This window comes from Leopardus geoffroyi, chromosome B2 (assembly GCF_018350155.1).
Source record: "Leopardus geoffroyi isolate Oge1 chromosome B2, O.geoffroyi_Oge1_pat1.0, whole genome shotgun sequence".
NCBI lineage: Eukaryota > Metazoa > Chordata > Mammalia > Carnivora > Felidae > Leopardus > Leopardus geoffroyi.
In genome coordinates this window covers 12,818,486-12,842,250 of record NC_059332.1, presented here as the reverse complement: position 1 = coordinate 12,842,250, position 23,765 = coordinate 12,818,486, and the positions used below count along the sequence as shown (strand labels likewise).

At 50.1% G+C, this 23,765-nt stretch overlaps 1 protein-coding gene across 2 annotated transcripts in view; it reads left to right on the top strand.

Annotated features, from left to right (window-relative positions):
• The first annotated feature begins 948 nt into the window (after nt 1–948).
• Nucleotides 949–23,765, top strand: part of GMPR (guanosine monophosphate reductase) — a 44,680-nt gene continuing 21,863 nt past the window's right edge. Inside the window, exons 1-5 of one of the 2 annotated variants that reach the window (XM_045497321.1) lie at nt 949–1,030; nt 1,453–1,526; nt 10,499–10,618; nt 13,294–13,377; nt 16,261–16,434. In XM_045497321.1, coding sequence (XP_045353277.1) covers nt 10,574–10,618; nt 13,294–13,377; nt 16,261–16,434 — 303 coding nt within the window. In that variant the 5' untranslated portion in view covers nt 949–1,030; nt 1,453–1,526; nt 10,499–10,573. Of the gene's footprint in view, nt 1,031–1,354; nt 1,527–10,498; nt 10,619–13,293; nt 13,378–16,260; nt 16,435–23,765 lie in introns of those variants that run through there. The other variant, XM_045497320.1, reaches the window with a different exon arrangement.

Below are 23,765 nucleotides of genomic sequence, written 5' to 3'. Positions count from 1 at the left end.
TTTTAAGTTTTTAGTTTGATTCCAGTTAGTTAACAGTGTTATATTAGCTTCAGGCGATTCAATAATTCAGGGTACATAAATTGTGTGTGTGTGTGTGTGTGTGTGTGTGTGTGTGCCTGTGCGTGCAAATACACACACACACACACACACCCCTTTAGTCTCACAAAAGCCTGGGAGATGACATTAAGCCTTTTTCTTCTTTCTCTTTTAACCTATTAAAAAACTGAGGTTTAAAAAAGTAAAGCAACTCCCCAGAAGTTCACCCAGCTAGCAAGCAGTGGGAGTCAGCTTTTGAAGCCCCACAGAGCAAAGCCTCAGGGCAAAAGCGGCCTTAGTTAAGGTTGCAGTAAGTTCTAACGACCGAGCAATTTATATTTAACTTTAAGGCCACCATGGGCAAGTCATTTCCTTAATGTGATCCTCATTTGCCTTATCTGCAAAGTGGTTCCCTCTTCAGTGGGTTGTTCTGAATGACTCAGAAGGTGCAGGCCTAGCATTTAAGCACATCCTTAATGTATAATAAAGGCTCCCGGCAGTCAAGTCAACAAGTGAGTTAAAAATAAACTGACATGACAGGCAACCCTCAGAGGGGAGTCAGGTCCCTCAAAGTCCAGGATCTGCACTGACTAGACACTTCACCGCTTTTATTCTAACAAACATACCCCCGACATCCAAAGGGGATACAAAAAATGGCCTCATCCCCGGGGTCGCCAAATAGATTGACCTGCCCACAATCTTCTCCTTAATTCTATCCAACTTCCCCCAGGATTTATTCTTTTGGCATGCCAGAGGTCTGACTCAGCACTTGATGGGCACACAGGGCTTGAAATTAGACAAAGAAGCAAAACCTCCCAGGAGCGGCCTTTTCCCTCAAGGGAGGCAGTCACAGGCCAAGTCTCCTCCCTATGGGGGTGGGGGGAGGGGAGACCTCGGTGACCCACGTGACGATGCGCATTCCCCCGGCCTCACCGACCGACCCCAGCCAGTTCGGTCACCGCAACCAACAAGTCTGTAAGCGGGAGCGAGGAAGGTTTGTTAAAAATGTCACGCTGGCCAACTTGTGAGCCACGGGTCTGTCCCTACCCCGCCATCCCCCTCCCCCTCCCCACTCCACCACTGCCCAGAGCGGGAGCGGGGCGGGCCCAGGGAGCGCGCGGGTGGGTGGAGCGCGACTGCCGCTTCGCGGGGCCTGAAGGGCGCAAGGTGCGCGCCCCTTGGTCGGCTAGCGGCCACACGCCGGAAGCCCCGCCCCCTCCCCGCCCAGCGCCCCGCCCCCTTTCGCCCCGCCCACAGCCCATGCCCCGCCTCCCGCCCCGCCCCCGCGCCCCGCCCCGCCCCCCTCCCCCCGCCCGGGCCGCCCCCCCCACCGCCCGGCGCCCGAGCTGCAGGAAGGAGCTGCCAGCTCTAGCCGGGCTTGCCTCAGCGCGCGGATCTGCACCATGCCCCGCATAGATGCAGATCTGAAGCTGGACTTTAAGGATGTCCTGCTCCGACCCAAGCGAAGCAGCCTCAGGAGCCGAGCCGAGGTGGGCCCCTTCGAAAGCCGCAGTGAGGGTGGGATTTGTTTTCCGCGTAGCTGGGGTGGGGGAGGACGGTGGGAGGAGGAGGGATGTGCTTAACCCCGCCGGCTTTTCCGTGTGTCTCTTGGTGGATGGGAGGCTGACCCCCTTGGCCCTCCCCATCTGCTGAGAGAGGGGAAAGCCGGCTGGTTCCCCGCCAGGACTTGAGGTGTCTTTAAGGGACCCAGCTCCGGCGTAAAATTCTAAATACGTCCGGCTGAGTGGGCTGGGGGAAGTACACAGTAGGCTAGACCACAGAGGAACAAAGATCAAGTGGCCAGCCGATTTAGAAAGAATGGGAGGGTGGCTGGAGGGGTGCACGTAGGGCAGAAATGACAAGAGTGGAGCCCAAGTGTAAAGGAGAGGACGACAGCGACGAAGAGCTTTGTGATTTTGGCATTGTCTCTTAGTGCGGAGAACCGACTGCCGCGTTAGTATCAGCTCCGGCAATGGAATTTTTTAAAAAAACGCCCGAAAAACAGGCAGATTCCAGAGCGGCAAAAGTTCAGGGTTTACTTTCCACGTTTCAGTGACCTTGCTGGGAGTGAGGCTGGGGACGCGTGCCTGGCGCCACTCTACTTACTGGACAGCTGTAGGGAGGCAGAAAACACCCCAGCACAGGTGTGAGGGTGAGAGGCAGATTGGACCCCCTGGGCAGTTTGGCTGGTTCTGTGTCCATGAGATCGAAGACTGGCTATGGCCCCGAGTGAGAGGGAAGGTGCTGCCCCGGCTGGGGCTGAGGAAGGTCACAGCCTGAAGGATAAACGAGTTGCACGGAAGGAGTCCCCTGGAGGAGGGTGTGCTGGTGACCGTGACTTTGCCTGGCTTCTGAGAGCTGGAGAAGGAGGTGAGGAAGTGACTCCGTGTGGAGGTGGGGTCCGCAGGAGTAAACAGGAGGAGGCCAAGCCAGCACACTCTTCCAAAGGCTCCACTCCACGAGACCATAAATAAATCCTCTTGCAAGAACTCTGCTGCCCGCCTGTGCCTGTGCCCGGGCCCAGCCGCAGCGCCTGGTGTTGCCAGCCGAGGGCTTGTTTGGATTAAAGATGTGTCCTGTTTTAGCCGGTGACCAGAACAAGACACCTCAAGCAGGAGGGTTGGCAGCCGGACCCAGAGACCCGGAGAGGGTGGGTCTGGACAGGACTGCAGGAGGCCGGGAATGGCTAGCCCTTATCACCCTAGATGGGACCACCCTCTTCCTGTCCTTCCTCGCGTCCTTAAAGGTGCTAAAAGAGTGGCCGACTTTTGAAAGAAAAACAAATGGTTTGGGTGATAGGTAGCCACTGCCTAAGGCCAGAACAAGACAGGAGGTGGGGCTTCTGGGCAGACAGATAAAGTGGTGGCCTCAACATTCATTCTTTCAGTATTTGTTCAGAATCCACTTAGGAGAGAGAAACTTAGGAAGCCAAATGGGTGTTTAAAACAAGGATATATTGTACGTATTTTCTGAGCCAGAAAGGATCTGGAGAAGGTAGAACGTGTAGAATTTAGGTAATAGAATGAATTACTCTTTTCCAGAGAATAGTATGATGTCCTGCATCATTTGGTTTCATACTTTGAGCCGATTGATACTGTTAATGTCCCAGCTTCCAATGGCACCTTGCAGTCTACGTGTCCACATTGCAGTGAGAACTCTGTGCCCTTGGGAAATGTTTTCACAGTTCCATTTCTGTGGGAGTTTGCCAGCTCTGGGCATGGAAGCCTAAGTTAACTGGATTGCCTTTCCAGTTGGTTCCCCTAATAGCGTAGGTGCCTGGCTGATTGTGTCCCACAATCTGCCTCTTTAGTTGATGTTGAGGGATCTAGTTAGCCCTAGACCTAAGCAGGCTTCCAATCCCCTCTCAGTGTTTTCTCAGTTTGCTTGTGGATGCCTGAAATGTCTTACAGGGAGTTAAGAACTTTTCGTTGTGCCATCAGATATAAGCCTAAAATGTGTGCCCCCCTGCATGCAAATTGAAAACAAATTTGAAAGTGGTAAATGACAGTCTTTGAGCCTAACCAGAGAGCAGAGCTGAGTGGAGCCAGGAGAGAAAACATACCCTGTAAGGGCAGAGTCTGGCTCTGGGAAGGGAGTTTCGACTCTTGACAAGATTTATCACAGCGACGGTTTTTTGCTAAGAGCCAGGCCTGGTGTTGGATATCAGCCAGTGAGCAGAAAATGGAGAGAGAGGCAGAATGATCACCCACTTAGATGTTCTAGTATTCCGGTAAGGGCATTTCCGCAAATGTAAACATAAAATGAAGTTGAGGTCAGCTCCCAGCGGCAAAGGGTCCAGGTGGAGGTGGCCCAGGTGGCCTTCCTGTGATTGTGCCAGACAGGCAGTCGTCGCTCAGCCGTCCACTCTTTGCATTTACACACATCTTCACAAGCCCCTGGTACAGGAGAATAAAGTCCCACAGGGCTCCTTGGGGACGGTTGGGTAATCCATTCAAAGGAAGTCACGTGTAAGCACAAAGTTTGGCTTTATCTGATGCACGGGGGACATCCAGACATTCCTTGACTCCCCGAGCAGTTCTTCCTGAGAACCCATTTCTGGCTCTGATGTCCCACCTGAGCCCTTAAGCTAGGGTAAGATTAAAAAAAAAAAAAAAAGAACAAAAAACAAATTTACTAACACAGCCATAGCTTTGGAAGTCAGGCCATGAGGAAATTTGCAGTAGAGAATTGGCCACTTGTCCTAGGACAGAGAAGACACGACACAATGAGAAGAATTCAGTCTTCTTTTAAAACTCTCTAGTGATTTTTTTCACCAGTGGTCCAGGGAGAGGCAGATCGGCTCCAGAAAGGCCTGGTCAACCCTCCAGGGGTCCACTGCACGTTGGCCCGCAGGGGATCAGAGCACAGCAGTGGAGAGGATATTTGGCTGGGAGCAAGCTGACCTGAATTTTAGCTCAGGCTGTGCACTACTTTGTCTTCAGTACCTTGGCGCTATGTTAGTTTCACAGGGCAGCTGTAACAAAGTACCAGAAAACGAGGCAGCTTACACAATAGAAATGTATTGTCTCCCGCTCCAGGAGGCGAGGAGCCGCAGATCAGAATGTCCATGGGCTGGATCCTTCTGAGTGCTGTGAAGGAGAGTCTGTGACATTTCTCTCTCCTATTTTTCTGGTTGTTTACACACAATCTTGGGTGTTCCTTGGCTCATAGATGCATAGTTCCTATCTCTGCCTTCATCTTTACATGATGTTCTCCCTCTCTGTGTGTGTCTGTGTCCAAATTTTCCCATTTTGAGAACACCAGGCACGTTGGGATGGGGGCCCTGTTGTGCTGACCTCATCTTACCTTGATTGTCGGCGAAGACCTTATTACGGATCTTTTATCCTTTCGGGAGACACAGCTCAAACCATAGCAGCCTCTATGAAATTAGAGGGTGTGAGTAGAATTGTTCTTAATGGATGCTTCAGAATCACCTAAGGAGACGCTCCAAAATAACACATACTGTCTCCAGCACAAAGGTTCTCAGTAAGTTTGGAGCGGCTTGAGCATATGTGTTTTGGAAATCCTCCTGTGCTGATTCTCGTGTGCACACAGACGCTGGGCTAACCGCTGGGGTCTTTTCCATTTGGAGAACCCCGCGGCTGTCTGGTAATGTACAGCCGCCGGAGCTTCCCGAAATCCTGGCAGCTGGTGGCGAAGCCTGCAAGGGACAGAACTCATCCACAGAGCTGGGCTGGGGCTCACCAAGCATTGCCCTGAGAAAGGCTGGGGGCCAAGCTACAATAACATTCTTACTTCTTGGTCAGACATTAATTTATTCCACACTTTTGAAGCCACTCTCTAGAACTATAAAGATAAGAGGGGGGGTGCCTGGGTGGCTCCGTCGGTTAAGCATCCGACCTCAGCTCAGGTCATGATCTTATGGTCCGTGGGTTCAAGCCCCACATCGGACTCTGTACTGACAGCTCAGAGCCTGGAGCCTGCTTCGGATTCTGTGTCTCTCTCTCTCTGCCCCCTCCCCGCTCGCACTCTGTCTCTCTGTCTCTCAAAAATGAATAAACGTTAAAAAAAAAAAAAGATAAGAGGGATTGTCCCTGTAGACTTACCATTTATAGGTGAGACGGGTAATGGATCCTTTATTTAATAAGAGCATTGCTTAAACAGTACCACCTATAGATCTAGGCAAAAGGGGCCCTGCCCCACACCCCACCTCTGCTCCCTTAGACCCTCCTCACTGGACAGGGCCAGAGGGCCATGCCTTTTCATGAAGGCCGTGTTCCAGGGACTCAGAGTCCTGGATTTCCTTGCCCAAATGACTGCAGGCTAATTCCAAGGCTTGCAAGGAAGGGCCCCTTCCCAGGCTGTGTTTTCCCAGGGACCTGCCGTGATGCAGGTGTGCTCAACTCCAACCTCAGGCAGTGGCCAGGCGGCAGCTGTTTGGGAGAATGGATGTGTGTGTGCATGGAGCTTCGTGTGCAGACTGGGGGGTCTGTGTGTGCACATCAAGATTTGGGTGGGACGAGAAGAGGGTGTGGACCGGAGGCCAGGGGCTCGCTCCCCATGACACGATGTTCTGGTACTTTCATTAATTAGTCATTATGTTTGTCAAGTTTGGAGGATAGGACACAATGTAGAAGGCTTATGCTCATGTAGAAGCCTGTTAGCGCGATCATAACGTTGAGATATTTAGGAATGTGGTAGGTGGGTCTCCATTCGTGCCTTTTTTTTTTAAATTTTTTTTAACGTTTATTCATTTTTTTTTTTTTTATTTAAAAAATTTTTTTTTCAATGTTTATTTATTTTTTTGGGACAGAGAGAGACAGAGCATGAACGGGGGAGGGGCAGAGAGAGAGGGAGACACAGAATCGGAAACAGGCTCCAGGCTCTGAGCCATCAGCCCAGAGCCTGACGCGGGGCTCGAACTCACGGACCGCGAGATCGTGACCTGGCTGAAGTCGGAAGCTTAACCGACTGCGCCACCCAGGCGCCCCACGTTTATTCATTTTTGAGAGTGAGAGACACAGAGTATGAGCAGGGGAGGGGGAGAGAGAGAGAGGGAGACACAGAATCTGAAGCAGGCCCCAGGCTCTGAGTTGTCAGCACGGAGCCCGACGCGGGGCTCGAACTCACGAACCACAACAACCTGACCTGAGCTGAAGTCGGATGCTTAACCGACGGAGCCACCCAGGCGCCCCTCCATTCGTGCTTTTGGCCCCCAAATGTTGGGCTGTGGGACTGACTTTGATGAAGGTGTGTTTAAAGGACAGGAGAAACATGCATTTTTGAGGTGGGGGAGGGATAGTTCATTACTCTGTGTTCCCTTGCAAATCAGGCTTAGCACAGTGGGAATTTGGAGGTGCTGTAGTTGGTACATTGACCAGCTGTGGCAGATTAAATACCAAGTTTTGTTCCCAGGAGGCTGGAATATTTAAAATATCTATTTCTTTTAGTGAACAACAGATGTATTTGGGGGGGGTGTCTTTGTGTGGGTAAGATCAGGGAAGATTAGTTAAAACATTTTTTAGGGGTGCCTGGGTAGCTCAGTCAGTTGAGCACCTGACTTCAGCTCAGGTCATGGTCTCGCGGTTCGTGAGTTAGAGCCCTGCCTTGGGCTCTGTGCTGACAGTTCTCTCTCTCAAAAATAAAATAAACATTAAAAAAAATTTTTAAAATTCGTAATGTTACTTTCAGATGTACAATATGGTAATTCAACAATCCCATACATCACCTGGTGCTCATCATAACAAGTGCATTCTTAATGCCCATCACCTGTTTAACCCATCCCCCCTCCCGCCTCCCCTCTGGGAACCATCAGTTTGTTCTCCAGAGTTAAGAGTCTGTTTCTTGGTTTGCTGCTCTCTCTCTCTCTCTCTCCCATTTTCCTTTGTTCATTTGTTTTGTTTCTTAAATTCCTGATATGAGTGAAATCATGTCTTTCTCTTACTGTCTTATTCACCCAGCGTAATACATGTTGTTGCACGTGGCAAGATTTCGTTCTTTTATACGGCTGAATAATATTCCCTTGTGTATATAAACCACGTCTTCTTTGTCCATTCATCAGCTGAGCTGAGGGGCAGTCGGGCTGTTTCCATAGTTTGGCTGTTGTAAATACCGCTGTTGCAAACACTGGGGCGCGGGTATCCCTTTGAGTTAGTGTTTTTGTATCTTTTTTGGGTAAATACTCAGCAGTGCAATTGCTGAATCTTTGGTGGTTCTATTTTTAGCTTTTTGAGGCAGCTCCTGCTGTTTTCCAGAGTGGCTGCACCCGTTCACATTCCCACCAGCAGTGCAGGAGGGTTCCTTGTTCTCCACATCCTCACCAACATCTGTTGTTTCTTGTCTTTTTCAGTTTAGCCTTTCTGACAGGTGTGAGGCGATATCTCATTGTAGTTCTGATTTGTATTTCCCTGATAGTGAGCGATGATGAGCATCTTTTCATGTGTCTCTCGGCCATCCGTATGTCTTCTTTAGGAAAATGTCTATTCGGGTGCTCTGCCCATTTTTAATTGGATTATTCATTGTATGGGTGTCGGGTTGAATAAGTTCTTTATGGATTTTGGATACTAACCCTTTATCGAATATGTCACTTGCAAATCTCTTCTTCCATTCCCTAGGTCGCCTTCCAGTTTTGTCGATTGTTTCCTTCGCTCTGCAGAGGCTTTTTATTTTGTACTCCCCATATGTACTCCCAATAGTTTATTTTTACTTGGGGAAGACGATTTTATTTCTCATTCTTAGAATTAAGGATTGCATGGAATCTACCATAGGAAGACGAAAAATAAGGGCAGGAGTTCACCGTCAAGGCTGATCTTTTCCCAGGGAGGGCTCTGTTTTTTCCATACTGCTGATAGGTTTTGGGGTGCTGGGAAAAGCCCATTGCGAGCTCAGCTGGGTTCAGAGTGTGGCTGCCCTCCCCGTGCGTCTTGGGAGGAGTATGAATGATTTGAGACCGAGGAATTCAGATTATTTTAAGCCTGCCAAGCCAGAATGGTGGAGTGCCATTAGCACAGAGGGTTGCAGTTAATAGACCCCTTCGGTTATCTCTCAGAATGTAGATCTAACTTGCTTCGCTGAAGTCCAGCCAAGGGTCATAATGAAGGAAGTAGAGAAAGCCATAAGCTGCCTCACCTGTCAGGAAGTTCCTGCGTCTCATTTCCCCTCAGCTTTGCTGTTTAAGGCCGGTGCAGACATAGGACACCATTCGCCCAGGAAGCCTTCTGGGAGCTGTGTAGAGAGCGAGCACGAAAGGCCAAGTGACGTGTCCCGTGGTGTTTTTTGACATGTCGATTGCAAAGTGAAAGTTGCCTTAGGGACGGACACCTGGGGGGCTCCGTCGGTTAAGCAGTTAAGCGTCAGACTCTTGGTTTCAGCGCAGGTCATGATCTCCTGGTTTGTGAGTTCGAGCCCCACACTGGACTCTGTGCTGACAATGCAGAGCCTGCTTGGGATTCTCTCTCCCCTCTCTCTTCCCCTCCCCTACTTGTTCTCTCTCTCTCTCTCTCTCTCAGTAAATGAGTAAACTTAAAAAAAAGTTGCCTCAAATGAGAAGAGAAGGAACTAGACCAACAGTGGTAAGGAATGATTATTGCTGATCTATTCAATGATTAATGGCTAACATATTCATATATGTATATGTTATTGGTGATCTATCCAGGATTAATGTAGGTTGAAATTACTTCAGAGACCAGAGATCCACCCCTGTGTGTCTCCTGCCAGTTCTCCTGGGGAAGCACCTGCTTTCAGGATGATCCTGGGTCCCTCACAGTCCAGCCCAGGGGACAAACAGTGCTGAGTAGGTACGACAGGAAATACAACGCAAGATATCCGAACTCAGCTGAGATGCCACGTGAGATGCGGAGGCACCCTAGGGATTGGCAACAGTGAAAAGGGGCTTCGGAAGGGGAGGAGGTGATGTTCCTGAGATCACTCCCTGACAGCTGGGACCGAGGCCACACAGGCCGAGGCAGAGGCGAGGCGTTCTGGGAGAACGGCGCCGACTGCATACAGGCCCTCCTCCCTTGTCCCGCACGGTCCTGCACTTTCCCACTCAGTTTCTCCATTGGCTGAACCCAGCCAGAAACCAGCCTGGGCAGCGGAGCCTGCAGGGGCGGGGCGGGGGGCGGGGTGACCTTCCTGTGGTAAGAGGGGGGTGGGAAAAGGGTGAAGAATAAACCTGTGACCCCGCAGGTCTCGGATCTGCCTGGGACAAAGAAGGGGTTCTGACTCTGTTAGCTCTTGGTGCGTGCCTAGCAGACTTTTGCTGCGCCCACCATCCTGGCTTACCTGCCCTGGATCCCCGACCGCTGGGGCTGGGTTAGACACGACGACGCCCCGAAGTTGGAGTGACAGGAGACTTGGAGGGCCCTCCCTCCACCATTTGCACGTCAAAGGAACAAGTGTGTGTTTGCTTAGACACCTGGCTCCCTGTACTTCCTCTCAGCTCTTTGAAGGATGCTCAGGATTACAAAGCAAGCTGAGAAGGTTGACAGGTTAAGGGATTCATGGTTTGCAGCTCTGTTGCGGGTGAATTTGGAGTGTCTGCTTCTCCCCGTGGGTGAGAATTAAAGGGAAAGTCATGCCTGGCAGGGAAGCGTGGAGCGGATTTTCCCAGAAGGGGAATGGTCCCTCCGGTGCCCAGAAGTGGGGAAATGTAGCATACGCGTGGGTGTTTAGGGCCAGGATGGACCGGGCTGGGGGCGGAAGGTGGCAGGCAGTGGGTTGGGAGCAAAGCTGAAGGAGACAGCTTCCGATTCTGAGGTTTGGATCGATGGCGGGCCACCAGTGCCTTGTACTGCGTTGGCTTTGTCCCTGGATGACCACCTGTTACTCTGACTCCTCAGGAGCTCCCCTGTTTTGGGGGCACGTGGCTCAGCCCCTAAGAGACCAACGGACCGAGGGACACGCACTTGCTTTTTGTTGTTCGCCCTTGCTCCAAACTCTAGAAGTTCTTCACGGATCACTTGAAGAGCACATCGTTTCTGTTTCCCTTTTTGCCAATTAGGTGGATCTTGAGCGTACCTTCACGTTTCGGAACTCGAAGCAGACCTACTCGGGGATCCCCATCATTGTGGCCAACATGGACACCGTGGGGACATTCGAGATGGCAGCAGTGATGTCACAGGTAGGATGACTCTACTGCTCACCCTGGACAGGTGGTCAGGAGCCCAGCCCGGACTCGCTCAGACACAGAGAAGAGGAGAAAACTGAGACATTCCGGATCATTTACTGTGGCCGAACTATTCGGTTCTGAGTCTGATGGCTGCCGGGAGGTACTTCTTTTCTTTTCCGTCAGAAGACAGAGTCTGGACTTGGCGTTCAAGGAGATGGCTTAGGTCTGCACCCGTTTCTTCCTTGAAAATGCTCCTGGTAGTTTTAGGAACTAGAGATCTTGTCTGGGGCGCCTGGGTGGCTCAGTCGGTTAAGCGTCCGACTTCAGCTCAGGTCACGATCTCGCGGTCCGTGAGTTCAAGCCCCGCGTCGGGCTCTGGGCTGACGGCTCAGAGCCTGGAGCCTGCTTCCGACTCTGTGTCTCCCTCTCTCTCTGCCCCTCCCCCGTTCATGCTCTGTCTCTCTCTGTCTCAAAAGTAAATAAACGTTAAAAAAAAAAAATCAAAAAAAAAAAAAAAAAGAAACTAGAGATATTGTCAAGTGAGACCAGTGTCATGTTATAGAAGAGTGACCTTGCCTTTAAAATTAAGGCGGGGGGCACCGGTGTGGCTCAGTTGGTTGAGCGTCTTGACTTCGGCTCCGGTCACGATCTCACAGTTCATGAGTTCAAGCCCCACATGGGGCTCTCTGCTGTCAGCCTGTCAGCCCAGAGTCCGCTTAGGATCCTCTGTCCCCTCTCCCTCGGCCCCTCCCCAGCTTGTGCTCTCCCAAAAAATAAGTAAATATTTACAAAAATAAAATAAATTAGGGCAGACCCGCCTTTGTATGCAGTCTGTGCAATAGCGTTTATTACCTAATTATGTACGAAACACTTATGGGGCACTGATGTGCCAGCCAGTGGATACAACGTGTGTAATGTTGTGCACAGCTCCTCCCTGTGTGTTCCTTTTCCTGACGAGGAAACTGAGGCAGAGAGGAAGAGGAGAGGTCACTTGACTCAGGGCATCCAGTCGGGTAGAGACAGAGCCAAGATTCAAACCCAGACTGACTCCTAAATAAGGGATTTGCCTCCCAGCTCACACGGACAGGTAACAACCTAACAGACCTAACCACACAAGGTCCATTTTAGCCAGTTAACTAGTCTCATCTCCTATAAGGGGAAGAGTTAGTAGCCAGGCCTTGGGAAAAATAAAAGAAAAGCCATTTGTGGGCAGGACCTTTGTCCCACGCGGCTACGTCCGAGATGCAACACACCTTATTCATCTGAGATGTGAAATGTTTGCTTCCGACGTGCACAGAGTGTGTGTGTCTATTTCCATTGATAATGCCTGCCAAGGGAAAAGATAAATCCAATTAGTTGAAAGAGCTTCTCGCTGTGGGCAGCAAGCCAAACCTCAGGAGGTGTTAGGATTCATTATTAGCCAGTGATTAGAAGGAAGATTTTCAAACAAATTATGAATTCGGAAAGTGGAATCGGGGGTGGTCTGTCTGACTCCGTGATCAGTTCTATTCAGCCCCCACCGAGTTTCGACCCGGAGGCTAGTGAATTCATTGCTAAAGGAATTTGTTTTTGTTTTTTGTTTTTTTTTCCTCCTTGTCTTTTCCTTGCCCTACTCTGTGATCAGCCATTGCTACTAATGAATTATGTATTAGTATAAGAGTGGGTGGGATCAGGGAGCAATGAGTAATCCTGATTAATGATCAGATTACTAGTCCTTGAAGAACATAGAGCCTGCTGTGCCCTGCCCGCTTTGACAGGAAGGAAGGACTCACCATTCTTGAGACAAGGTACGCTGAGAATACAGTGAAATAGCATACGCTGAAACCATGTGTGGATACTGTGAGCTTTCTGTTTTTAGGATCCACTGAGACAGTGTGAGCTAATAATGCCATGGAATTTTAGAATGGGAAATTGTAGATGGGGAAGTCAACCCAGGGAAGTTAGGAGAGGGTCCTGACAGAGAAGGAACCCGAGCCCTGCAGTCAGATAGGCGTTTGATTCGGGGCTTTGCCCCCCTTTGGCCAAGCAGCTGTTAAATTCCTTAAGCTCCGTTTCTGTCCGCGAAGCCAGAATTGCTGTATGAGGTTGCTCCAGGGGTTAAATGGCACGAAATGGTGTGCAGAGTGCTTGGGAGCAAAGTGTCGATGTTGGATCGGGTTGATAGTCCTAGACTGGGGATCGTAAGTTGCAGAATTTCCTCCCTCCCGCCCTCACTCAAAAATACCAACAACCGCCCGTGTTTAGCAAGACATGTTTAGATCATGAACGCAAAGAAAAGCTTTCAGGTGTCAGTTGAGGTTCTTTTGGATTGGCTTAAGCAGCAGGTGGCCCTCAGGCGACCCTTAGGGGCAGGGCAGCTGCTGTCCTCAGCTCTGTGCCTGACTCAGGTGGTGGGTCTGGACAGGGTTCTGAGAACTCTTCCCTTTCCCTCCCTCCCCGGCCTCCAGGCAGGGCCTCCTGAGTCCGGAAGGCAGTGTTGTCCCATCGGATTAGAATGGAAAACGCGGTTTTGTGATTTCACTGGTCACACCTTGTCTGCTTTTGGCTCTTAGCATATTTAAAGCAAATCAAGCGTGAACATCAGGAACGCCTAATGCTTCTGTGTTGTGGGGTCACCCCTGCCACTCTGAGGCAGGAGAGCTGACTCATTTGACTTCTTGCGCTGATGGTGCTGTTTTGTTCCCTAGCACTCCATGTTTACGGCAATTCATAAGCACTACGCCCTGGATGAATGGAAGCTCTTTGCTGCTAATCACCCAGAATGTCTGCCGGTAAGACTACACCCTGGTTATAAATTCCACTGCTTGCAGGGGGTGGGGAGACAGACTTCAGGGTAGTCGAGAGGATTTGACCTGCAGACAGACGTGCGGAGTCCTTAGAGCTCTGGGGAGAGGCGGTAGTGGGCCCCTGAACCTCCAGAACATTCCGCCGAGGGAAAAAGCCGGGCACGAAAATCTGTGTCTGTTTACATGAAATGGCAAACCAGGCCAGCCTACAGAGACAAAGCAGATTTTGGTGGTTGCCTAAGGCGGGCGGGGGGCGGGAATTTGAGGGCGAGGGCTAAAGCGTGTGGGAGCGACCGAGGTTCTGGGGTGACACGTGTTTTAAAATCGTGAGGGTGGATGCGTGACTCTGAATATGCCAGAAACTCTTGGACTGCACTCTCTAACAGGGTGAGGTGAGCTGTGAGGTGTGTAATTATATCTCAATAAAGCTGTTATTAAAAAAAAAAAAAGGCAGTTTGAAAATAAGGAAAATCCCTGTTATTATGTAACGCACCTGACTTGGCACCCGGCACATCCCGAGCCAGTGCCAGCAGAGAAGTCTCTTGGCGTTGGAGTCGCTCTCCCCTGTGATCAGATCATGTGTGATTGGAAAATGACTTCATACGGTGCTGCTTTTGAGCTTATTACGCTGCTCTCTTTTTTCCCGTCCCCGGCTGTGCTGCATGGAGATGTGGGTTCGCGAGAAGGTGGTTTGGGCAATACAATAATTCTGGCTTGCTGCCAGATCTTTTCATTTTTTCCCCCACGTTGTGTTTGAATGAATTATAATTGTGCCACCTTCTTCCCTTCTCTGTAAGGAGTTCGGAGAGCAATGATTTTTTTTTTTTTTTTTTTGGTCATACCTCTGACTCCTGTATGGGAGTTTCTGGCAACGTGTTCTAAGCTGGCACCCTGACCTTCGTGACCAACTGTGATCGATCGTTTGACTTCCTACTCTGCCTCCGTGCCCCCCCCCACCCACCAAATTAAAAGACGAACTGAAAAGGGGAAAATGTCAAATGCTCGGTGACATGGAGACAAATGAACCAATGTTGAGTTTCACTTGCCAAACCTTAACAGCAACGAAAGGGAAAATGGGAAAGGTAGCCTTGCTCTCGTGGGAGGGATGGATGGGGCCGGAACTGGTCAGAATGTCAGCGGGAGCAGTGAAAACGGGTGTCGACACAGAGAATGAGAATACACACGTATCGAGTGACTGGGCTGTTTACGCTCAGTATCTGGGTTGTCACTACATTGTTGTGATTTGGGGGGAGCCACAAAGGCTATTCAGATAGGTCCCCCGTCTGTGACTTCTGGCTTTAGAGAAGTGACATAAAATATAAAAGGAGAGATGCCGACTCCGGGCACAATCCCATGGCTTAGTGGCACTAAGGCATAAATGACTAAAAACAAAATTTTTTTTTTTCCCCAAGGAGCAGATTTTCACAGGAGCAGGGGGGTGGGTTGGAGAGCGTCGGTGCTGTGGAGGTTGGGGAAGAGGGTGTTTCCCGAGGGGCGTGCGGTGGCTCCAGATGTGAACAGGGACAGGTGCGGCTGGGACGGATCATTTTAGGCTCATGGGTTCTTGCACCGTTTGGACGTTTTTCCCTTTTAATAGGAACCCCAAGTCTTGGAGCTCTTTGTGTAGGTTACGAGTTGCATGTTGTGAAATTATCATATTGGGAGTAAAAATGAAAATAAGAAGGATGGGGCGCCTGGGTGGCTCAGTGGGGAAAGTGTCCAACGTCAGCTCAGGTGATCTCATGGTTTTCGAGTTCGAGCCCCACATCGGGCTCTGGGCTGGCAGCGTAGAGCCTGCTTGGGATTCTCTCTCTTCATCTGTCTGCCCCACCCTCCCCCCGACCTCTCTAAAAATAAATACGTAAACTTGAGAAAAAGAGAGAGGAAGGAGTTCTGTCAGAGGAGTTTGAGACATCTTCCCCTCCCTCCTGCTTTAAGATGCTCAGTGACGGCCGCAGCTTTAGCAGGAGGAAGCCTGTGTTGACTGGCCACGTCTTAGTCTTTTGCTTCTCCTCATCTCCTAGAAGAGAGTTCACACCAGCAGCTCCATGGTTCAGAGTTCCACACGGCTTGAAGAAACCAAGGAAAAGCCAAGGACTAGGTTTCCTGAATAATTAGAAATGTAGTTACCCGAGGGGTACCTGGGTGGCTCAGTAGGGTGGGCGCCCGACTTTGATCTCAGCTCAGACCGTGATCTCGCAGTTCGTGAGTTTGAGCCCCGAATCAGGCTCTCTGCTGTAGGCGCGGAGCCCGCTTTGGATCCTCTGCCCCCCTCTCTCTGTGCTTCTCCCCCACTGGCGCTTTCTCTCTCAAAAATAAACACTAAAAAAAAATGTACTTACTGGAAGATTCTGTGGCCAAGGTTCAAGGTTAAGGATATATGCACTTTAATGGGGGGAAAGGTAACTGAAGCAAAGTGTAGTTAACTTAATGAGTGGATCACGAGTCTCCCTTACCTCTGCTGTTGTGTTTCTTTTTTTTTTTTTTTTTGAAACATTTATTCATTATTGAGAGGGAGAGGCTGAGCATGATCAGGGGAGGGGCAGAGAGTGGGGAGACACAGAATCCGAAGCAGGCTCCAGGCTCTGAGCGGTCAGCACAGAGCCTGAGGCGGGGCTCGAACTCACCAACCGGGAGATCATGACCTGAGCCGAAGTCGGACGCCCAGCCAACTGAGCCACCCAGGCGCCCCTGCTGTTGTGTTTCTTGAGCAGATCTGCCGTGTGTGTATTTGACCTGGGTACACCTCCAAGAGTCACTGCACCGTCCTCAGCATGGGCGAGTGGGGGGGGGGGGTGGGGGGCAGGGTCTGCCTTTGAATGCTGCTTACTCCTCAGGCCTTGCGCTTCTCCGTGTGTTTTGGTACAGCACGTAGCCGTGAGTTCGGGCAGCGGGAAGAGCGACCTGGAAAAGATGAGCAGCATCTTGGAAGCCGTGCCGCAGGTCAAGTTCATCTGCCTGGACGTGGCCAATGGGTACTCAGAACATTTTGTGGAATTCGTGAAGCTGGTGCGTGCCAGATTCCCAGAACACACTATCATGGTAGGTATGGCGGAGGGCTCTCCGGGGGGGTGGGGGGAGCAGAGAGAGGCTTGCTCCGTGTGCGGGGCGGGGGGGGGGCTGTGTCGGTGCTTTCTTGTTGAGACGAGTGGAGAATCCTCACGAAGAGACAGCGGCGATGGAAGGTCTGCAGACTGGCTCCCCATAAAAAGTAAAATCCAGATCAGCGTTACAGGGTGTTGGCTTTTTATCTCTGCTAAATGTTATCAAATGTTTCTTACCGTGTGTGCCCCTTGAACAAAGGTCTTCTGTGACCCTCTTTACTTAAGGAGTTTATTTTTAAAAAATGAGAACAATGAGAAGTGCCTGAGCGGCTCAGTCGGTAAAGCGTCCGACTCTTGATTTTAGCTCAGGCCGTGATCTCGTGGTTCGTGAGCTCGAGCCGCGCATCAGGCTCCACACTACAGTGTGGAACCTGCTTAAGAGTCTCTCCCTCTCTCTCTCCCCTTCCTTGCTTGCGTGGGCATGCTCTCTCTTTCTCTCTCTTTCTCTAAATAACGTTAAAAAAAAAAAAGAAAACAATGAAACTGGGGTTAGGTTGCAACCTTTTTAGGTCATCTGTACCCCTCTCCTAATTTTCCAGTGGAAAATTCTACCAGAGCAATTGAAGTGCCTCATGGGAACAGTAGCCAGCCGGTTGGAGTATTGCTTTGTCTACGACCCTTATTCTTGACTTTGCCTGTCTTTTGTGTCCCTTCCTAATTAGGAGCACCTTCGCTGGTCAGAAAGTGTGTTTGTGGTTGCCAGCAAAGGTGGATTGACCGAAAAAGGGACCGGAGGCTCTTGAGTTAAAATTGGGCTTTTGGAAAATCTGTGTCGTAATTGTGTGTGTCTTTACTGTCTTAGGTAACATGACGATTACAGAGCGGCCACTAGGTAATTTCCCTGTGTCTCCGTTGTTTTAAGCTCTGAATTTTATTTCTCCTCGTATCTCGGCATCGTAAGGAAGTTGGCACCCAGGAATTATTTCTGTTAGTGGAGTTAAATCTGTTAAGAATTGACAAGGATTTTTGAGTGTGTATTTTCATGCTTTCCAATTACAGGAGAAGAAAGAATCAAGAGTTGCCCCAAGGTCGATCAGCAGTACAGTAGGAGAAGTTGGGTGGGAGACTGAAAAATTCATTTTAGGGGCGCCTGGGTGGCGCAGTCAGTTAAGCGTCCGACTTCAGCCAGGTCACGATCTCACCGTCCGTGAGTTCGAGCCCCGCGTCGGGCTCTGGGCTGATGGCTCAGAGCCTGGAGGCTGTTTCCGATTCTGTGTCTCCCTCTCTCTCTGCCCCTCCCCTGTTCATGCTCTGTCTCTCTCTGTCCCAAAAACAAATAAACGTTGGAAAAAAAAAAAAAATTAAAAAAAAAAAAAAAAAGAAAAATTCATTTTACCCTCCCTAATCGTGCTGCGGTGTCATTGCTTTCTTCGTAACGGTAATACTGCTTATTGAATACCTAGTAGGTTTTAGAAAGTTCACATCTGTTCTTTCTCTTCTGTTTAAGAGTGGGAGCTGCTATCCCAGATGTATCCCAGATGAGGAATCTTAGGCTCTGATCTGCTCGTACACTTGGAGTTTTCACAAGGTCATACCAATGTGGAACAGCTAAGCTGGGGTTTGAAGCCGGGTCTGTTGGTGTCTAATATCTGGTGTCCTGAGGCTCTTCTGTGGTGACAGCCATCGGTGGTAACTTTTGCTCACGCAAGAGCGAGTAGAAGGCTGGGCTCCCGGGACTGCGGAAGCCCCAGCCCTTCAGCTGAGACCTGGTAGCCCTAAACAGTATGGGATATTAAATGTAGATTCTGTGAAACACTGCCTGCGTGGCAGGAAAAAGAGCGTGACAAATATGTCTTGAGGAGACCTTTGTTCATTCCTTGTGGAGAGAAGAAGATCAGGCATTCCTTAGGTTTCTGCTTTGAGGTGGTGGAGTGGTCTAGATCGTTCCAGATCTTTCCAGGTCACCTCCAGTGTGTCAGTTGCGCTGGGGATAGAAGCGACTGATAAACCTGGGACGTCGTCCTTTACCTCCACTGGCAGGAGAGTTCCGAAGGGTCAGGCATGAGAAATGACACGGATTTAGTAAGGCGACTCAGTGGTTCCCCTTTCTTTCTCTTCAGTAATCGTTGCCTGAAATTGTGAAATATGACATACCTACAGAAAAGTGCTTAGAACCTGAGTGTTTCATAAATAGTCCTAGCCTAAGCAAACCTTCCAGTGTACCTACGCCCAGAAGCCCCTACTCCCACCCAAGAGGGTTGTCCCCGCCCCCCCGGACTCTAGTGATCTCTTCCTTCCTCGCATGTGTCTCGTCTCACCGCCATTGATCTCTTCTTAACACTGTTTAATCGTGCCTGGTTTTGCCCCTTGTGTAAGCGGTAACCCTGCCCGCATGGCTCTTGTGTCGTCTTTTGCTCCGTAGCATATGGAGACGCAGCCGCGTGGTTTTATGGAAGCGGCAGGGCAGGTATGCTGTTCCTGCTGGAACAAATCCGTAATTCTGTTTCCCACACATCTCCCTTGCCCCTCCCCCTTGCTCTACTAACGGAAGGTGGGATGGGAAGATTATTCGTTTTTGTTTTAAGAAGGCAGAGAAAACATGTGCCCCTTCTTTCAAAAGGATAAGTGATTGCAGAAATCAGTTGGGGGCTCCTGGGTGGCTCGGTCAGTGAAGTGTCCGACTTCGGCTCAGCTCACGATTTCAAGATTCTTGAGTTCGAGCCCCATGTTGGGCTCTGTGTTGGTGGTTCGGAGCCTGGAGCCTCCTTCAGATTCTGTGTCTCCCTCTCTCTCTCTCTCTCTCTCTCTCTGCCCCTCCCCTGCCTGCACTCTGTTTCTGTCTCTCTCTCTCTCTGTCGAAAATAAATAAACATTAAAAAAAAAAAAAAATCAGTTGGAGCCCCAGAGCTTTCTATCCTGTGCTCCAGTGGGCTATGAGTTTTAGCTCACAGCTGGCCCTGCCGACAGCTGAGGCAAGCTGCCCGCTGTGGAGCCCAGGGAGCCCGTGTTCCAGCCCTCAGGGTTGCAGACAAGGGGACAGGGGCAGTGCAGGAGGAGGGAGGCTGCCAATACAAGGGAAGGGGCAGTGTCATGAGTACAGAGCCCCAGGGTTGCTATGGAGATGAGGCTGGGGCGGGGGGGAGAGACTGGCGCAGAGTTCCCACGGCCCTGTGGGCACCCACCACAAGCAAGTGCCCCTTTAGCATCTGCCGGTTGGCTCTGGGATGTGTTTTTATTGTTCTTGTTGGTTTCCCCAGCAATGAACGGGGGACGTTGGCAAGGTAGATGGTTATTTCTAAGGCCTTCTTTGCTTGCACTGACCCTTGAAATCTGCCATTCGTTTGGAAACCTCCAGGACTCTTAACACCCTTGGTTTGGGGAAGTGTAATTTCTCTCATGGCTTTTGGATGCATTACCATTTGTCCAAGGTTTTGGAACTGAAGAGTGTGTAATGTGGATGCTGAGTGTCATGATCGTTCCAATGCGGTGAATAGAAGAGGTACTCAGAAACGGTCTTGGTAGGTTGGTAGGGGTGCCTGGGTGGCTTGGTTGGTTAAGTGTCCGACTCTTGACTTCAGCTCAGGTCACGACACTTCATGAGAGCGAGCCCGTGTTGGGCTGTGCACTCCTAGCACGGAGCCTGTTTGGAATTCTCTCTCCCTCTCTCTCTGCCCCTCCCCTGCTTGTGCTCTCTCTCTCTCTCTCAAAACAAAGATTAAAAAAGAAAAGAAGAAGAAATGGTCTTGGTAGGAGCGCCTGGATGGCTCAGACGATTAAGGGTCTGACTCTTGATTTCAGCTCAGGTCATGATCTCACCCTTCGTGAGATCGAGCCTCATGTCAGGCTTTGTGCTCACAGCACAGAGCCTGCTTGGGATTCTCGCTCCCTCTCTCTCTCTCTCTCTCTCTCTGCCCCTCCCCTGCTTGCACTCTCCTTCTCTCAAAATAAATAAATAAAGATTAAAAAAAAAAAAGAAAAGAAATGGTCTTGGTAGCAGCTGGCAGTTCAGGATGTGTGCATTCGGAGCAAGGGCTTATCTGTTGCTCCCTGTTTCCTGTGCGTTCTGGATTTATGTGCACACCCCTTTTCCTTGCCTTTCAGCTAAGGCACTCCCTGCCACTTGTAAGGAGGGAAAAAGCAGGGATTTTTAGAACACTTTGGCAGAGAAGGGTCCTGTAGAAGTCCTGGCTGTTAGAACGGTGTGGTAAGTCCTAGAACCATTTATTTGCCTGGTGGCTTCCAGAGAAGAAAGAGAATGATGCCTACCGGGTGCTGTAGAAAAAGGCCCTGAGTGTGGATGAGACCCTGCTCTTGGAATCCTATCAAATCTTGGAGCATGGTTACGAGCATCTGCTCTTACTGACGTGAAGCTCCATTTCAGAGAGCTTAGGGAACTTTCTGAGGATCTCACAGCCAGCGCGAGGTGAGCCCGCGGTCCAGAGCCAAGCGGCCTGCCTCCGGGACCTGAGATCTTCTGGTTGTACCACACTGCCCGCCGGAAACCAAGCCCGCTGAAAAATGCTTTTGTGCTGGTGCCTCTTTCTGACTTTGTCCGGAGGAGGTAGGTCTGTGACACCTGACCCGTTCAGAGTAGACTGGAGACCTAGCTGCACGCCCCGGGGCAATGCCACGTTAGCCACCGTTGACCGGTGCCCAGGTAGCCGTGGGCACAGCCTCCTCGTTTCTGTGCATGGCCATTGGCCCAGTTACCTGTGTGCATTCTTGCGGTGGCACTCACGGTCACCTCCTGAGCTGTCCCTCTTCCCGAAGAGGCGGACGCTCTTTAGAATTCCCTGTGGGTTGTCAGCCGTGGGCAGCCTTACTCGTTGAAGTACGAGAAGTGGTCATGGCTGACGGACCATAACCTCTCAGGCCGAGTTGCCGTCTTTTCGCCATCTTTCCGGAACTGTGGCGGAAGCCCACGCAGGGCCTCAGATCCAGGTGATGCCTGAGAGCCCCATAGCAAACTCGGTTTAATGTGCCGTGAAAGATGGTCATTGCCTTGATAGCATCTCCTATTCCTGCTTCCACGGGTAGGCGTAGAGACACGTGCAAGTGCTTGGGAGAAGGTACTCGCATCAGCATTCCATCACCTTCTATGGGAAGTTGGCAGGCCGTGGCTCCATGGGCCAAACCTGGCCTACGGCTCTTTGCAGGCCCCTGCCTTATCTCCTCTTAGAGAAAGGACTTTTCTTGGCAGAGGGCCTCAGAAGAGCCAGTCAAAACTGGGTAGAGAAGTTATTGTTTCATTTATTTCAAAAAATTTTTTAACGTTTATTTTTGAGAGAGCGAGCACGAGAGTGGGGAGGGGCAGAGGGAGAGGGAGACCCAGAACCAGAAGCAGGTTCCAGGCTCCGAGCTGTCAGCACAGAGCCGGATGCGGGGCTCAAACTCACGAACCGTGAGATCGTGACCTGAGCCGAAGTCGGACGCTTAACCGATGGAGCCACCCAGGCGCCCCGAGAAGTTATTTTCTAGTAGGTACACACCTTCAGTTTGGGATGATGAAAAGTTGTAGGAACAGATGGTGGTGATGTCTGCACAGCAGTGTGAATGTATTCAGTGCCACTGAATTGTCTGCTTAAAAATAGCTAAAATTAAAAATAGCTAAAAACAGTATTTTAGGTTACGTACATTTGACCACATTGAAGTCTTAAAAAGTAACAATATACAGAAACCATTCTTTTTTTTTTTAATGTTATTTATTTTTGAGAGAGAGAGAGAGAGAGAGAGAAAGAGAGCGTGCATAGGGGAGGGGGAGAAAGAGAGAGTCCCAAACAGGCTTCGGGCTGTCAGTGCAGAGCCTGACACAGGGCTCGATTTCATGACTGTTGAGATCATGACCTGAGCGCAAGTCAAGAGTCGGACACTCAACTGACTGAGCCATCCAGGCACCCCAATACGGAAACCATTCTTTTTTTATTTTATTTTATTTTATTTTATTTTATTTTATTTTATCTTATCTTATCTTATCTTATCTTATCTTATTTTATTTTATTTTATCTTATTTTATTTTATTTTAATTCATTTTAATTTATTTTATTTTATTTTATTTATGTGTTTGTTTACTTATTTATTTATTTATTTGTTTGTTTTAAGAAACCATTCTTAAGTGGTGGGACCAACATTTTACTGAGCACCAACTGAGAGCTGGGCTCTGTCTAGGAATTGAATAGAACTTTCTTTGTAAACCTTATCATGACAGCACCAAGTGGGTGTGGTTAGTCCCGCTTCATAGCAGGATAAAGGGAGACTCAGAGTTACTTCTTAGTTACTTGGTAAGTGTGGGGCCCTAGTCTACCCCAGGTCTTTCTGAACTCATGCTGCCTTAGATCTCTGGGTCTGCAGGGAAGCTGGAAACATTAGGGCAAAACAGTCTTGGTTTGGGTTTTTGCCCGAGGACCTCTCTAATCTTGTTGCTTTTTGCAGGCTTTTCTCTGGGCCCCCATGCTTCTCCTTGACCCAGAGGGGCGGTGGTTGCTGGCAGAGCAGGGGTGGGGTCCTGGACGTGCTCAGCCTCCCCTAGGAGAGAGGTGCCTGGTGGCAATGGCCTGCCTGGTTTGGTGCCCCCTCCCCCCCCCGCCCCGGGAAGGTCCGGAACCTGTGCTTTGTCTCGAGTGCTAGGAGATGAGCATGTGCTGTGGATGCAGCCATGTCCAGTCACGCTATCTGTGCCACGTAGGCGGTGGGCTGGACCCTCGCTAATCACCCTGGCCCACGCCACACCCCTGCATCATCCCCACATCACCCCTGAGTCACCCCCATGCACAGCTTCCTGGGCGGGGACTGCGGCCATTCCTGGGCTAGAGTGTGCCTTGTTGTCATTTTCATTTCTGATTTTGCCTTTCTCCTTTTCCCCTTAGTTTTGCCTTTCTTGGTTTCCAATTTGATGGGCCAGCTTTTGGCACCTGCAAGTGGAAACTCACCTGTCCTCCTCCTTTTTTTTTTTTAAGTTTATTTTTTTTCAGTATGTTTTTTATGGTTATTTATTTATTTTGAGAGGGTGAGCGTGAGCAGAGGAGGGGCAGAGAGAGACAGAGAGAGAGAGAGAATCCCAAGGAGGCTCCATGCTGTTTGCGCAGAGCCCAATGCGGGGCTTGAACCCACAAACCATGAGATCATGACCTGAGCCAAAACCAAGAGTCGGATGCTTAACTGACTGAGCCACCCAGGGGCCCCCTTGTTGATTTTAACAAAATTGAGATCTTACTATTTCCTTCTCTTCCCCCTAATGTTATGCTGAAATCGGTTAAGCATTCTCCAATGCCATCTAACCAACCTTAAAAACATCACGTAGGTGGGAAAACACCAGGTTGTTGAACTATTCCC